At 35.6% G+C, this 15323-nt stretch overlaps 1 protein-coding gene across 2 annotated transcripts in view; it reads left to right on the top strand.

Moving 5' to 3' along the window:
* Positions 1-15323, top strand: part of FOLH1 (folate hydrolase 1) — a 47328-nt gene that overhangs the window by 8866 nt on the left and 23139 nt on the right. For both annotated transcript variants that reach the window (XM_087821614.1, XM_087821616.1), the window contains exons 3-6: positions 3102-3288; positions 6517-6618; positions 12640-12765; positions 13575-13761. In XM_087821614.1, coding sequence (XP_087677740.1) covers positions 3102-3288; positions 6517-6618; positions 12640-12765; positions 13575-13761 — 602 coding nt within the window. The remainder of the gene's footprint in view (positions 1-3101; positions 3289-6516; positions 6619-12639; positions 12766-13574; positions 13762-15323) is intronic.

The following is a 15323-nucleotide window of genomic DNA, read 5'->3' as shown; positions in this document are numbered from 1 at the left end:
TGAGGGAGATACAAGTAACTGAAAGCATATACCACGTTCATGGATACAAAAATTAACGCCATTAAAATGTCCATTATACCCAAAGCAAAATACAAATTCAGTGCAATTTCTATTAAAATACCAATGGCATATCTCACAGATCTAGAACAAATATTCCAAAATTTTATATGGAATCAAAAAAGACCCCAAATAGCCTCAGCAAGCTTGAGAAAGATAAAGTTGGAGGCATCACACTACCTGATGTCAAACTATACTACAAGGCCACAGTAATCAAAACTGTGGTATTGACACAAAAACAGACATATAGATCAATGGAACAAAATAGCCCAGAAATAAACCCACACCCTTATGGTCAATTAATATTTGACAGAGGATTCAAGAATATACAATGGGATAAAAACAATCTCTTCAATAAATGGTGCTGGGCAAATTGGACATGTACATGCAAAAAAATGAATCTAGACCACCAACTTATACCATCCCCAAGAATAAACTCAAAATGGATTATAGACTTAAATGTAAGTCTTGAAACCATAAAAATCCTGCAAGTAAACAGGCAGTAAAATTTCAAACATTTCCCGTAGCAGTATTTTTGCAGACACACAAAAAAAAGAAAACAAATGAGACTACATCAAACTAAAAAGTTTTTGCACACCAAAAGAAACCATCAACAAAAGGAAAAGAGAGCCCACTGAATGAACAAACATCCCAGTTAAAAAATGAGCAAAGGGCCTGAATAAACACTTCTCCAAAGAGGACATGCAGATGGCCAATAGACATGAAAAAATGCTCATCACTAATTATTAGAGAAAGGCAAATTAAAACCTCAAGGAGACGTCACCTCATGCCTGTCAGAATATCAGAATGGCTCCATCAACAAATCAACAAACAACAAGTGCTGGCAAGGGTGTGGAGAAAGGGGAACCCTTGTGCACTGCTGGTGGGAATGCAGACTGGTGCAGCCACTGTGGAAAACAGTATGGAGGTTCCTCAAAAAATTAAAAATGGAACTGCCTCTTCACCCAGTGATCTCACTTCTGGTAAAATATCCAAAGAAACCCAGCACACTAATTTGAAAGAATATATGCACCTCTATGTTCATTGCAGCATTATTTACAATAGCCAAAATCCAAAAACAGCCCAAGTGCCCATCAGAAGATGAATGGATAGAAAAGCTGTGGTACATTTACACAATGGGATACTACTACTTGACTGCAAAACAAAACAAAACAAAACCCCAAACAAACAAAAAAAGCATTATTTTTACCTTTTGTGACAGCATGGATGAACCCGGAAACTATTACACTAAGTGAAATAAGCCAGTCAGAGAAAGACAAATACCATATAATTTCACTTATACGTGGAGTCCAAATAAACTGACAAAATAGAAACAGAGGCATGGATACTGGAACAGACTGACAGATGTCAGAGGGGCAGGGTGTTGGGGGTCTGGATGAAAGAAGGTGAAGGAATTAAGCAGAAAGGCCCCATATATATATATATAAAACACATAGACACAGACAACGGTGTGGTGACAGCCACAGGGGAAGAGGGCTTGGGGGTAGGTGGAGGTGGGCGAGGGTGGGGGAGAAATGGGGATGGAAAGAGACTTTGCTGGGGACGACGGGCACACAATGCAGTGTGCAGATGGTGTTTTGTTGAGTTGTATACTTGAAACCTGTACGGTTTTGTGAACCAATGTCACCCCAATAGATTCAATGAAAAAATTGTGCTCTTTTGTTACTATATTTTGAAAATACAGAATACCAAATCAATGTCTGTGTGTTGGTCTGGGGAAGGCCTGGGGGTGGGCCGGATGCAGGGTGGAGGGGATTAATGGGAGTAAAAGGGGGACATCTGTAATATTTTCAACAATAAAGATTTTTTTAAAAAAAGAAAGAAAATACAGAATAGAAATCCTATGCAAGGTATTAAGCCCTTAAAAATGTACTGAATGAGGATTTTAATACTATTTTTATAAACACAATTTATTTCAATATAAGTATAAACATTAATCACAGGAATTTTGTTTTAAATTTTGAGTTATTTTTCTTGGGCTTTGATTTTTTACATCAAAAGTTCAAAAACACCGTAGAATTAAACACTTGAAATTGGGATCATCATAGCCATATTGCCTATTAGATTCTTGTAAATTTCCATAAGGGTGGAAGAGTGCTGATTTTAGTAAAACCTCCATATTTACAACCAGAAATTCATGAAGTTCAAGAAGGGAATGAGCTAGAAATAAATAAAAGTCTTTACATAATATATGATGCTTTGACATGTAGAATTTTTTTTTTCCCTTTAAGGAGTTTAAGTTGAAAATACCAATGAGCTGAATCTTCAGGGAAGTAACAAATTTCCAGGAGGAAAAAACTTAAACAAAAACATCAGTATCTAAACGTATTAAATGAAAAATTAGTCTACTCATGAAGATTATACCTAGTAGACAAAATTTTGTTCACATAATTTAGTTGTTAAAGATATTCCTGGTCCAACTAATTCTCATCATTGCTTTTTAAGTGTATTACTATGCATGATAGAGCGCAAGAGGTTCAAATTAAGCTTGTGTACATATGTTCAGATAATTCCTTAATGAAGACACTTTATAAAGGGTTGCTAATCAAAAGGTTTCTCACTTGACTGTAACTTTCAATATTTAAAAATAAATGTAATTATCGGTAATTCTTGGCATGTCACAGCTTGGTATTTTGGATGAAAATATTTTTATCTCTCAAATGTTTTACACAGTGAAATAAAAACAAGCAATTCCATGGAAGTTCCAAGAGTCATGGCTCTTAAGGAAAGAATATGACTCTTTCCTCATCGGCTCCTCAGGGTTATGTCCGTAGGGTTGCACATAACAGTTCTCTACACAGATCAGTTTCTCTAGTTTTTCCCTCGAATGAGTTCACGTTAGAGCATGAAAATTTCAAAATATGCTTTGAAAATCTGTATGCTGCAATAATACTACCAGTTTCCTTTTTTAATGTATCACGTTTCAAAGTATTTTTATGTCAATCTGCCTTAATTGGATGTTGATTTGAGATAAAGGCTGACTAAACATTAATTTCTAACCACTTTCAACTTTTGTTCACCAGCAATTTTACACGGATTCCACATTTAGCAGGAACAGAACAAAACTTTCAGCTTGCAAAGCAAATTCAATCCCAGTGGAAAGAATTTGGCCTGGATTCTGTTGAGTTAGCCCATTATGATGTCCTGTTGTCCTATCCAAATAAGACTCATCCCAACTACATCTCAATAATTGATGAAGACGGAAATGAGGTAAAAAAAAATTAGAAAAGAAACTCCCCCATCTATTCTTTTCAAGTACTTCCTATGAAAAAATGCACTATACATCTCAAATTATTGATGGAAATCAATATTATTGAAACTGATGAATGATGCCTTTAATATTTCATTACCAATATCAACTTTCTTGTGCTTAGAATTTAATGCGATGTTGGAAAGACTCTGAGAAATTAATGTTTGATAACAATTGCTATTTTTTATTTTTTAGTATTGTACACTAACTTAAGAGATATTAGTAAGCTCCCAAGCAACTAAAATAGATATATTTTTGACAGGTTCAGACTATAAAAGATACTGCATAGGTTTGAGGTTGCTAGGAAATTCAGCGACCCAATGTCCAACTTGATCCAGCAGGCTTTTATTGATTTTAACAATTATGTCTTGTATGGTCATGTGTCAACTCTGTACCCAGAATTCGGATGTGGACATTTGGAGGGGAAGAGCATGTAGAGAGAAAGTCTGTAGAATGATATCTAGTCTAAAGAATTTACAATCTTGTTTGCAAATTAGAGCACATACTTAAGAAAGAGAAGACAATACAAGTAATTGAGATATTTCCTGTCATGAAATATATTCAGTATGAAAGCCCAGGACTCGTATATTCATTGTGAGTTAGCATACCTTAGTTTTAGAGCTACTATACCTAACTAAAATAGCTCCCTTCAATCTAGATTGCTTCCTTCAGTCCATTTCTTAGTTGGGGCTTCTAAATTGTATATATATTCAAGTGTGTCCAGCTTGATCAGTGATCAAGCTTGACCAGTATTGATAATGTTAAAGATATACATATGCTTGAACCTCTGTCCTGATCTATAAAATTTGAGGATTATCTGTGTACAGTCAGGAAGATAGCAGACTTTCAGTCCTTCTTCCCTTCTTCAACTCCCAATTTTTACTACCTTAGCTTTTGTTATTCCATTTCATTATTTTTGCCATTAAAAACATTTATGCAATTCCTAAAGCCTGTTACACAACATAAGCATATCATGTAGAAGTTTCATTTTGGAGATTTTCCTGAATGGTGTTAGTTGCCTAATGTTTCTTAATTTTTTAAAAGTTATATCATTAGTTTATTTTCATTTATGTTTTTATCCAAGTTACATCTGCACATAAAGAATCACATAGTCTCCAAAGTTCCTTGCTTCCTTCCTAGTTCCCCCTTCCTTGAGGCAATCACTATTCACCCGTGAGTTGGTTCTTTTCATGTTTACCTCTGTTTCCTTAAATAGCATGCTTATATTGTTGGTGTCGGATTCAGGCATCATTTTTTGACATCCTGACAGTTCAGCTCCATTTTCATCCCTCTGTCCTAACTGCAAACGCTCTCTTACCGTCTCCCCGTCTCCCAGTGTTATTTAGTAATTGTGACTGACTATTCATAGCTGAGATACATGGTAAACTGTAAACTTTTATTCTGCTCAAAGCAGACAAGTACCTCCTCCCACAGGCAACAGATATTAGTGTTTTGTAGATTTGGAAATATTTTAAATACATACAGACACATTCTTTTACCTTTGTTTATGTAGAGATAACATACCATGTAGATTGAACTATATATTGACTTTTTTGTCATAGCGAGGAAATAGAAATCTGTAAGCCAAAATTGTTTTAGTTGTGCTCAGAATGGCTAATTGGAAGCTATATTAGTGAATTTTGGAAAGTGAGCAGTGCTCTCTGGTATATACTCTACCTTTGAAAAAAGTAAACCCCCCAAAAATATTTCCTTGACTTTAAGAAACTTTTTCTAGTTGTTAGAATAACTCATACACTTGCTTTAAAATCCACTTTCTCAGAAGTGCTGTAAAATTGAAGATTAGTACAAAGGCAAATCAAGTGAGACAAGCTTGAGTGCTCCCTTGGCTGGAAGACTTGCTGATGTAGTGACTCTGTTTCTAGATGGATTTTTATCACAATTTAGTATATTTTCTTTTATAATCTTTCCCAGTGAGTGAGACGAGTTTGTACTCTATGTGGATCCCAGAGAAATTATGGGAACTATGAAAGTGTGAGGATGTCTGGAGGGTAGCAGTCGATTTGGTTTTATGTTAGGTTCTGACAGCCTCAGTTAGCACAATGTAATGTCAGCCCAGATTCACCCCCCAACTCCCATCACCCCTGGCACCCCTGCACTGGCATAGGGCTGAAAAGAAGTGGTGATAGCAGGTAATCCTTGACTGCAGGGGGATGTTTTTAATGTGTTCATCATAAATTTTGATATTTGCTGTAATTTTGTTAAGTAGGAATCCGATTTTTCAGTTTCCAAACTACAAAAAGAAATAAAACTAATAAAATTAACCAGTAAAAAAAAAAAAAAGGAAGGAGAAAAAGAAGCATTTAGGGGACGCCAAGGAAGCGTAAACATCATATAATAAAAAAGTGTAAGTGGCCTGAGTATGTATATGAGTAATTACATAATTATAGAATTATGAATTCCCCCTAGGCAATTTTTCCCCTTCTGCCACAGCCATCACTTTTTGTAGGACAGGTTTATTTCTAGTTGATTGTTCACCCTAAAGGATGTTGCTTTTTGAAGACCCAGCTTTTATGCAGAGATCTCTTGTTAGACTCTGTTATTTGGCCGGGCTCTGGACTTTGACCCCTTTGCCCTCCCGCGGAGTCCCAGGCTTTGAGAAATCCAGCTAAGGGAAAAACAGGTTTTAGTGCTCATCTCAGAGTTCCTGCTTTCATGTTATTTTTTGGCGTCTGGTTCTTTCCTAACCTTTTTTGTTTTTTTTTCAATTCAGTGATACAATTGAGAAGATAATATTTTGTGTTTTGTTCAATGTTCTTAGTTATTTTCAGAGTGAATGTTTATATATCTAGATACTATCGGATATGGATTCCCCCCAAAATGTAATTTTTTTATTGACGTGAACTTACTATTTAACTTATTCCTAAGTAATTATCTTTGCATTGTTGTAAATGACTACGATTACCGTACAATGTTATTTTATCTGTGGAATAAAATTTTTCTCCTAAATCAAAAGCTGGTATTTATAGATCCTCTCAGGGTCTATAATTTATTCATCTCCCAAAGCCTCACAGCTGCTAGCACAGGGCTAGGTATTTGATATGTATTCTCAAAATACTGAAGGATTGATTAACCCTCCAGTGACAGAAAAGATAATACACGCTTATCCTTGATTGTAGTATTCAAAGTTGACCTGACTCACTTATGATTATTGTATTTTGTTTTTCTAGATTTTCAACACATCGTTGTTGGAACCACCTCCTCCAGGATATGAAAATATTTCAGATGTTGTGCCACCTTATAGTGCTTTCTCTCCACAAGGAATACCAGAGGTAAAAATCCAATGCAATAAAATAAAAATAACAACCAGAAACCTCTCACACATCCAGGCAGTAATTAAAGGAGTGCAGAAGGTTTTTTGATACAATCCAAATTCACCCTTTTCCACATTTAAGGAACTAGAATTTTTTAGTAAGAAAAAGGAACATTTATTATTTTGTGTTCATAATGCTTTTTAAGATAAAATTTACTTTAGTGAGATGCATAAATCCAAAATGGACATTGACACTGACAAATGCCTATACCTGTGCAATTCAAACCCCATCAACATGTAGACTATTAATATTACTTCTGAAAGTATCTTTATGGCCTTTCTCAATCAATTCCACACACCCCAAGGCAGCCATTCTTCTGGGGGGGTGTTTTTTGCCACCGTTGATTAGTTTTGCCTGTTCTAGAAATTCATATAAGTGGAATTGTATAGCATGTAATCATTTGTGTGTAGTTTCTTCTATTAGGCATAGTCTGTGAGATTCATGTTTAGCACTTATCAGAAGTTTGTTCCTTTTTATTGCCAAGTAATTTCTATTTTATGAAAATACTACGTCTTAGCACTGAGTAATTTTCAAAGAATTCAAATAATTGTACTGTTGCCATTTTCAAATGAAGAGCATGAATGTCTATTCTAGAAAGTTTTATGTGATTTATTCAGTAAAGCGCTGTGCATAACAGTCCTCTGAAATTTTGTAATCAATCCCCAGATCTTTGCACAGTATTTTGTTTTTTATAAGAAAGCTAAATTTGAAAGAGTTGAATATAATGTATTAGTACCTTTTTACAAGTTCTCTCTGCTATTATAATATTTAACATGATGTATATCAAATTTGGACATACTGAGTTTGAGGTGCTTAGGACATATTCACAAGAAGTTGCTAATTGACAGTTGGGTATATTGGAGTATCACTCAATAGAGAGGAAGAGCTTAGGCTATTATTGGAAACATCCTGGGTGTAAAGTTTGTATTTAGAATTAAATTGACATTTAAAAATCTGTCTTCACCAATCAGTTAGGGTTTATGAGGATAATTTAACATCAGGTAATGCCATATAAGTAAGGTAAAAAATCATATTTTTAAAAATTATTTTTAAATATATTTTGTTATTAACTTATTTATAATTTTTAAATGTCACAAACTCCCTGGCTGGGTGTGGCTCAGCGGTTGAGCATTGACCTGGGATCCAGGAGATGGCGGTTGGATCCCCGGTCAGGGCACATGCCCGGGTTGCGGGCTCAATCCCCAGTTGGGAGCATGCAGGAGGCAGCTGATCAATGACTCTCTCGTCATTGATGTTTCTCTCTCTCTCTCCCTCTCCCTTCCTCTCCCTGAAATCAATAAAGATATGTTAAAAAAAAAAATCACAAACTTAGAAGAATAGTATAAGAATATTATAAAAATTTCATATAATATTGATTATATGAAATTTACTTCAAATGAATAATTAGTTATACCTAATGATATAATATTACAAAAAATTTCCCTAAAATTAGCATAAATAGAATACTTGCAATTATTTAATAATTTATAGTTGATATGAGATAGAAATAAGGGATATAACAATCAGAAATATTGTTTCTTAAATATTTTATTCATCTCACATTGATTTAAATATTGCAAATATCTTCTAATTTTTCACCTATTCATGTTACCTATGTTGCCCTTTATTTAAAATAAATGTTTAATTTTGATATTGTCTAACTATTATGTTTATATGCTTTAGATCTTCTTTATTAATCCGCTTCTTCATTATTTATAGTGATATGTCTGTATAAGTGGAATATGTAAAAAAGCACTAAATACATCTTTATTATAAAAATAGCATTAATATTACCAGACTGGAGTTAAATGTGTGTGTGTGTACACAAATAGTATATAATAGTGAAAATATAACAAATATAATTTTAAACAGACATAAAAATAAAATTTTAAAAGCCATAAAATATAGAATACACTTTAAAAATCTTAAAGTTAAATGAGTGTGAATTAGTTGAAGAACACTGAAATTTATCGAGCAGTGAAAATATTATGTGTAAAGAAACACTGTATTTCTGGATGGGAAGACAATGTTTATAAGGAGAAAATTATACCCGCATTAGTTTGGGGTTTTACTGTATAATCAGTAAAATTTCCTAAATAATTTTTGAACTTTGACAGAATTATTCTACTCATAAGAGAGTCGTAGAGATTATTAACTCACATTTTTCAGGTAGACAAACTATTCCAGATTAATGAGAATACAGAAGGCGCATGCGATTCTGCATGGGATTGCTACTTGTGTTGAAATATTAGATGAGTTTGCTGGCTGGTGCGCCTCACTGAATCCCCTGTGGCCCAGCCAGTGGAGTCTTGATTCCTTTTGAAATTATGTATGTTTGTATATGCGTAAGGCATTTCCCTGTCAGTAAGTTTTGGATCTTCACCTGAATCCTCTGGAGTGTGAAATACTGGGTTTTTCTTTAGCCTATTTGAAATTAGCTATTTGACAATATCCATAAAATATAGTCTAATCAAGGGGGCTCTCAAACTTCAGCACATATCAGAATAATCCAGAAGGTTTGTAAAACTCAGATTCTGGTCCCCACCCCTGAGTTTCAGCAGGTCTTAGGTGAAGATTGAGAGTTTGTTTCCGAGGTCCCAGGTGATGTGGACTCTGAGGGTTCAAGAACTGTGCTTTGAGAACCGCTGGCCTTGCCTCTCAGTCTGTCTCTATTAATAAGAGCAGGAAAATGGAAGCTTGCAAGAACTGGAAGATTCTAGGCTAACAGTGCAAGATTGTATTTATTCCGTTACAGAACAATGGTGCAGTGTAAATTTCACAAGGTCATTGTCTGAAAACAAAGCTTTTTTTCTAACTCACCCTGACGACTTGCTTATCTATCCCACTTGTTTTCATTTTCAGAATTTACTGTCCTTTTAAAACTAATGTCCTTTTCAGTCCCATCTCTGTTTTAATTTGTTTTGTGAGGACTGCAGATTTATCAAAAGATAGCCAAAATTTACAGACATTTAAAGAAGTAATCTCCCCAAAGTTGGTGATATTAAATAGGGATAAATTTCAAGTAGGACACTTACACTAAAACAAAATTCACTGCTATCAGATTGGTTAATTACTCTGCATTCACAGATGGATTGAGAGTGAACTCCAGAGGGGGCTAACATCGATAAGTCAGACAGAACTATCAGGAATAGTGCATTAACTGTATTAATAGTGCATTAACTGCACTGGTATTGGGAAGAAATAAAAGAGCTAAAAGTAATCCTTTTACTGAAGCTAAGATTCAAATGTCACCTTCTCAGTAGACTTCTTTTTATTTAAAATTATCCCGCCTCAGTACCGGTTCACTCTTTGCCTACTCTATTTAAACTTTTAAAAAATTTTCTACAGCACCTATTACCTTTTAATATACTGTATAATTTACTTAGTTATTAATTTTATCGTTTACTATCTTATCTCTGCTCTCCACGTGAATGTAAGTTCCTTCAAGGACAAGGATTTGGCATATATCTAATTTCTAGAACATTGTTGAGTGCATAATAAAATAATCCGTCTGCAAAAAATTTGTCAAATTTTAGAATCAGCTTGGAAACAGCTTTATTGTAGCATCTGTTACAAATTTGCTGTGCACGTGCTATGAGAAACGTAGTCAAAGAGAAGCAAACAATAGCCAAAATAAAATTATCATCCAGGACAGGGGCTTCAAGCGAGGATGTGTGAAGGCTTTCCAAAGGCAGGCAAAAGATCATTTTAAAGAGATGAGTTGCATCATCAATTTCTCAGCATACTCTCTAATGGAATTGAGAACTATCCTGTGGTGAGATCTCTTATTTTATTAATGAAAGACATCACCCACCCATTCTAAAACAATATAAAACATATTTCTGAGTTGTAAAAAATCTCTGGGGCTCCAAACAAAAACAGGAGGGATAGTGAAAGATTCTAATAGCTGGGTAACAAATGATTTGGCAAATCAAATGATTTGCAATTGAATGAAATTAAAGATGAGCCTAATTGAGTTTCCTGCTGGTATGATTAGAATTAACGTGGATAATAGATCAGTGTATGATTTTGGGGTTGTAACTTGGAAGGAATCTAAATAATTGAGTGAAGATTTCATAGCAGAACTTTTTTCATGCCTATCCTAAGGTTTCTGAGAATTTATGTCTAAAAACAGGAGGTGTGAACAAAACTGATACTGAGTCCTGCCTCGTTCTAGCAATAGTTTATTCATTTGCAGATCCAGATCCATGGCCTAATGTTTTAACATTCCATAGCATTAAGAGATATATATTCCAAGTACAATTTTATGCTTGTTTTATTTATAAAAGTTCGTAATGATGTTGTTAGACTCAATTGGATACTACTAATAATTATAATATTAACTTATTTCTGAAGGATTTTCATAACACTTATAGCCTGTCACAGGAAATACATATGTTTAAAAATTCAATTTATATATTCGTAATCAAGGGAAGTTTTTCAGTGATTAATAAAAGACTTCTAAGCATACCCAGAAACTGAAATGGAATTTAACAGGAGTGTTCCCTTGGGATCAATATTTTTGGCAGGGAGGGGAAGGAAGCTGAATTAAGCAGAGGTAAAAGTTTCACCTCAATACCAGCTCAGGGACACCTCTCAGCTGCAGGATGGGCAGCTCTGGAGTCAGAATTGCCCTTCAGAATGGTCCTGGGTTGGACTAAGATATCCAGATCTTAATACTTCCACATCAATCAGTCATTGAATGTGTGGCATCCTCAAAAAGGACATGACCTTGAGCAAGGTGGCCGTCTGTAGCTGACCTTGAGCAAGGGGCTGACAACGGAAGGCTGTCTGCAGAGAGCCTTCCCTGCAGCTGGAGCAAGATCCTCTCACTGAAGGAGATCTGGGCAGTACATGCCAGGGCCCAGCACAAATATATTTTACCTGAGAGGAGAATGTTTGGGGGGAGGAGGGACAGAATACAAGTTCAAGGGTGAAAAAGTAATGATAAAATCCTGACTAAAGAGAAGAGTGTATTCCTGTATTTTTCATATGATGATGTTGAGTAGTAAATCATAATAGTATAAATTTTATTGGACACATAAAAAGTGAGATAAAGTTGCTTCAAAAATGTTAATATTTATAATATGCTGGAAATTGCATTATTTGCAGCTCATAAAGGCGTGATAAAAAAATTTTAGATGTCAACCTAAAAATCTTGTTTTTCAAAATCAGTGTAGGAAGTGGGTGAGCAAAATATGTTTGGAGAATATTGATGTAATCTAACAGCCATTTTACAAATGAGGGTACAGTCATATGCCTCTTGGGACATGTTCTGGGAAGTGCATCGTTAGGCGATTTCGTCATTGTGGGAACACCGTTGAGGGCACTTCAACAACCCTAAGTGGTAGAGCCCACCACACACCTGGGCTGTATGGTGTGTCTCCGCTGTATGTGCCATCCCTTGTCGACCACAATGTCATTCTGTAGCTCGTGACTGTATTGAAACTCAAGAGATGTTGTAAGACTTGCACGTAATCATACTAATGATGTGAAACCAGACCTGTAAAGCAGTGATATTACCTGACCTTTCTTCTCTACCTGGTGGTTGTGAAGACTCATTAAGCTACTATTTCTGAATATACTTCAAAGAGAATAAAACTGTCATCGAGGGCTTGTTGCCCCAGGGTTCCCGGACCCTTCAAATCGGGTGCAGCAGCGTGTGTATTTATATACATTTCCCCCCCTGGGGAATGTTTCTAAAGCTTTATAGCCACTTAGAGGATATATATATATATATATATATATGTATTATATATATATAACTTACTGTTAAATTCCTGTGTCTCTAACCCAGCTAATTGCCTTCTGGACTCAAGTTCATTTCTCCCCGAATCTCTCACTTAAGGCTCATCCTTTTCTGACCCTCTTGTATGCTCTTGCTTCTTCCCTTATTTCAAAGATGTGAAACAGTCCCCATGCAGGAAAAAACCCTTGTATTTAGCTTTCCTTGTGCTAAATCATTTGTGATCTCAACAGGGTGATCTCGTGTATGTTAACTATGCCCGGACTGAAGACTTCTTTAAACTCGAGCGGGATATGAAAATCAATTGCTCTGGGAAGATTGCGATTGCCAGATATGGGAAAATTTTTAGAGGCAATAAGGTAAACATCATCTCTTTTTTTGTTCTCCACAAATATAAAGTTATATTGTATCTTATATGTGTAGAGTCACACCCTTGAAACTTTCTGAGGACCACAAACCTCTCATGATCGGTAGCATGCCCACCTTATAGGGAGGACACCTATACTCGCTTATAGACTGGGGTTTTAAACTGGATCCTTGCAGTGTGGCCAGTGGGATAGATCAGAGAGAACAGAGCAGGTTTTTCCCCACACCTACAAATTATACCTATGGGCTACAAAGAGGTGTGCGCTGGACTGGCTGGTAACCTTGATTCAGTAGCTTTGTTTTAAATATTAATTTTGAAAAGACTTACTACATTAAATTTTAAAACAAATTATTATAGTTAATGGAAGAAGCCAATTTATATATACATAGCAGTTTTTAAAGTTATGGTCACTTGATTTGTTCATATATATATATGTGTGTGTGTGTGTGTGTGCATGTATATATTTTTTCTCTTTCGTGGGAAATTAAATTTCAAAGATATGCCCTTTCAACCATAGGAAAAATGGGAATATGGCCTGCTTCTTGTGTTTCTAGACTAGTGGAAGGAAACAGCAAGTAGTCGCACCGCTAACCTATGCATTATCCACATATGCTGCTCTGAGGACTCACACTTTGGAGCTTATAGTGGGCGGGGGGAGCCAATTTTCTGTGAAATCGTCTCAGTTGTAGGTCTAATGATGAAAAATAAAAAGTTTAGTTACTTATTTAAGGATAATTTTGAGAATTGATATAACCAAATTTGGAAGAACCAACCTGAACTAAGAGACACTGTGTTTTACAGGTTAAGAATGCCCAGCTGGCGGGGGCCAAAGGAGTCATCCTGTACTCAGACCCTGCTGATCACTTTGCTCCTGGGGTGGCATCCTATCCAGATGGCTGGAATCTTCCTGGAGGCGGTGTCCAGCGCGGAAATATCTTAAATCTTAACGGTGCAGGGGACCCTCTCACACCTGGTTACCCAGCCAATGGTGAGCGATCAGGCCTTAATTAGCATCATGGGAAACTTAACACTTTAAGTGGTTTTATTAAAGGACTTCTTTTGACAACAAAGTATGACTTTTTCTTACTCTCTTTGCATCTAAGAAATAAAGAGTTTTGGATTCTGAACATTATTGGTTCAGGTCCCTTATCCCTTGTTTGGCACCCTTGGGCCTGATGGGTTTTGGAACTCAGACAGTTTCAGATATTTAAAAGTAATACAGTACATATGCCATAGATTGCATCACACTCGCATAGGGCCTGGGACAATGCAGGAAGCAAGCATATAAACATTTTTGCAGCAAGTAATATAAATAGCCTATGTCTGTGTAAGTCAGATTTTGCTGTCAAATGAGTTTACATCAAATCAGGTTTTGTGGCCAAGTAAATTTTCTTCAAATATATGATTTTCACATTTTTGGAATTTCACAGTTGTGGATACGGGATAGTAGAACAGAAGTTCTATAAACCCCTGAAATGGGACATTTAGAACCTAGTTTCCAGAAAATACTTCTTGTATCTTTGCTCTATAAAGACAATAGTGTAACTTTCAAGGAGCGGTTCCTGAATGCCAGCTCTTCACATGCGTTAGCAGTCCTTTGAGCTAGCTAGTAGCATTGCCTCTGTTTGTCAGAGGAGGAAAGGGAGGTTAGAAGGAAGCGGTGTGCCCGGGTTGTTGCACCACGAAATGAGGAGCTGGGGTTCAAAGTCAGGGGGTCTGGCTCCGGAGCCCGCATGCTTGCCTTGTGCTGAACTCGTCCCCTGTACAATTGCAGACCATTAACCAAGGGAGCTAATTCATTTGGCTGCGCTTAGCTATTTGATGACATCCACAAAAATCTATGCTCATTTACTTTGTGTGGTTTAAAACTAACCGAGGCGTATAACTTGGATAAAATAGGTTGCCAAAGTAAAGTGTCTGTGGCATTTCCATATTTATTCTTCGTGGGGTTGGGTTTTTTGTGTTTGTTTTGTTGTTTTTTTTACCAAATTGTAGATTCCTCTTAAGCTTATGTACTTTAGCTTTGTAAAGCTTTTTGGAACTTGGTACATTGTCATAGATTTTTTTTTTTTTTGAGCAATACATATTATGTTCTAATAAAATCACATAATTATGTCACTTTTTATTACCAAGTTTTAAAAGGAAATTCACCTTCTCCCAAGCTCTGTTAGTTATGCAAAGGTAAAGTTATGAACAGAAGATGAGATTAACCGGAATATTTCTATTGATTAGCCTCTAATTTAAATGATGGCATTTTAGGGAGGAAGTCGTGTTATCCCTGTGGGGTTTACATTTAGCGAATTCCCTTTGGGGCCCTATTCTTTTTAAAAAATTGTTTTTTACTTTTTATTATGGAACAGTTCTAACATACATATTATATGTACTATATTATACATAATACATAACATATAACAATATATAATGCATGATAGAAATAATTAACATTTTTTCAATCTTGTTTCATCTGTTAATTCCCCATTTTTTATGTTTTTATTGTTATTACTCTGGAGAACTTTAAAACAAATTTCATGCAACATATCATTGTTATTA

Source organism: Miniopterus natalensis, chromosome 11 (genome assembly GCF_054644295.1).
Source record: "Miniopterus natalensis isolate mMinNat1 chromosome 11, mMinNat1.hap1, whole genome shotgun sequence".
Lineage (NCBI taxonomy): Eukaryota > Metazoa > Chordata > Mammalia > Chiroptera > Miniopteridae > Miniopterus > Miniopterus natalensis.
Note: the sequence above shows the minus strand (reverse complement) of the source record. Positions and strands in the feature narration are given on the sequence as shown.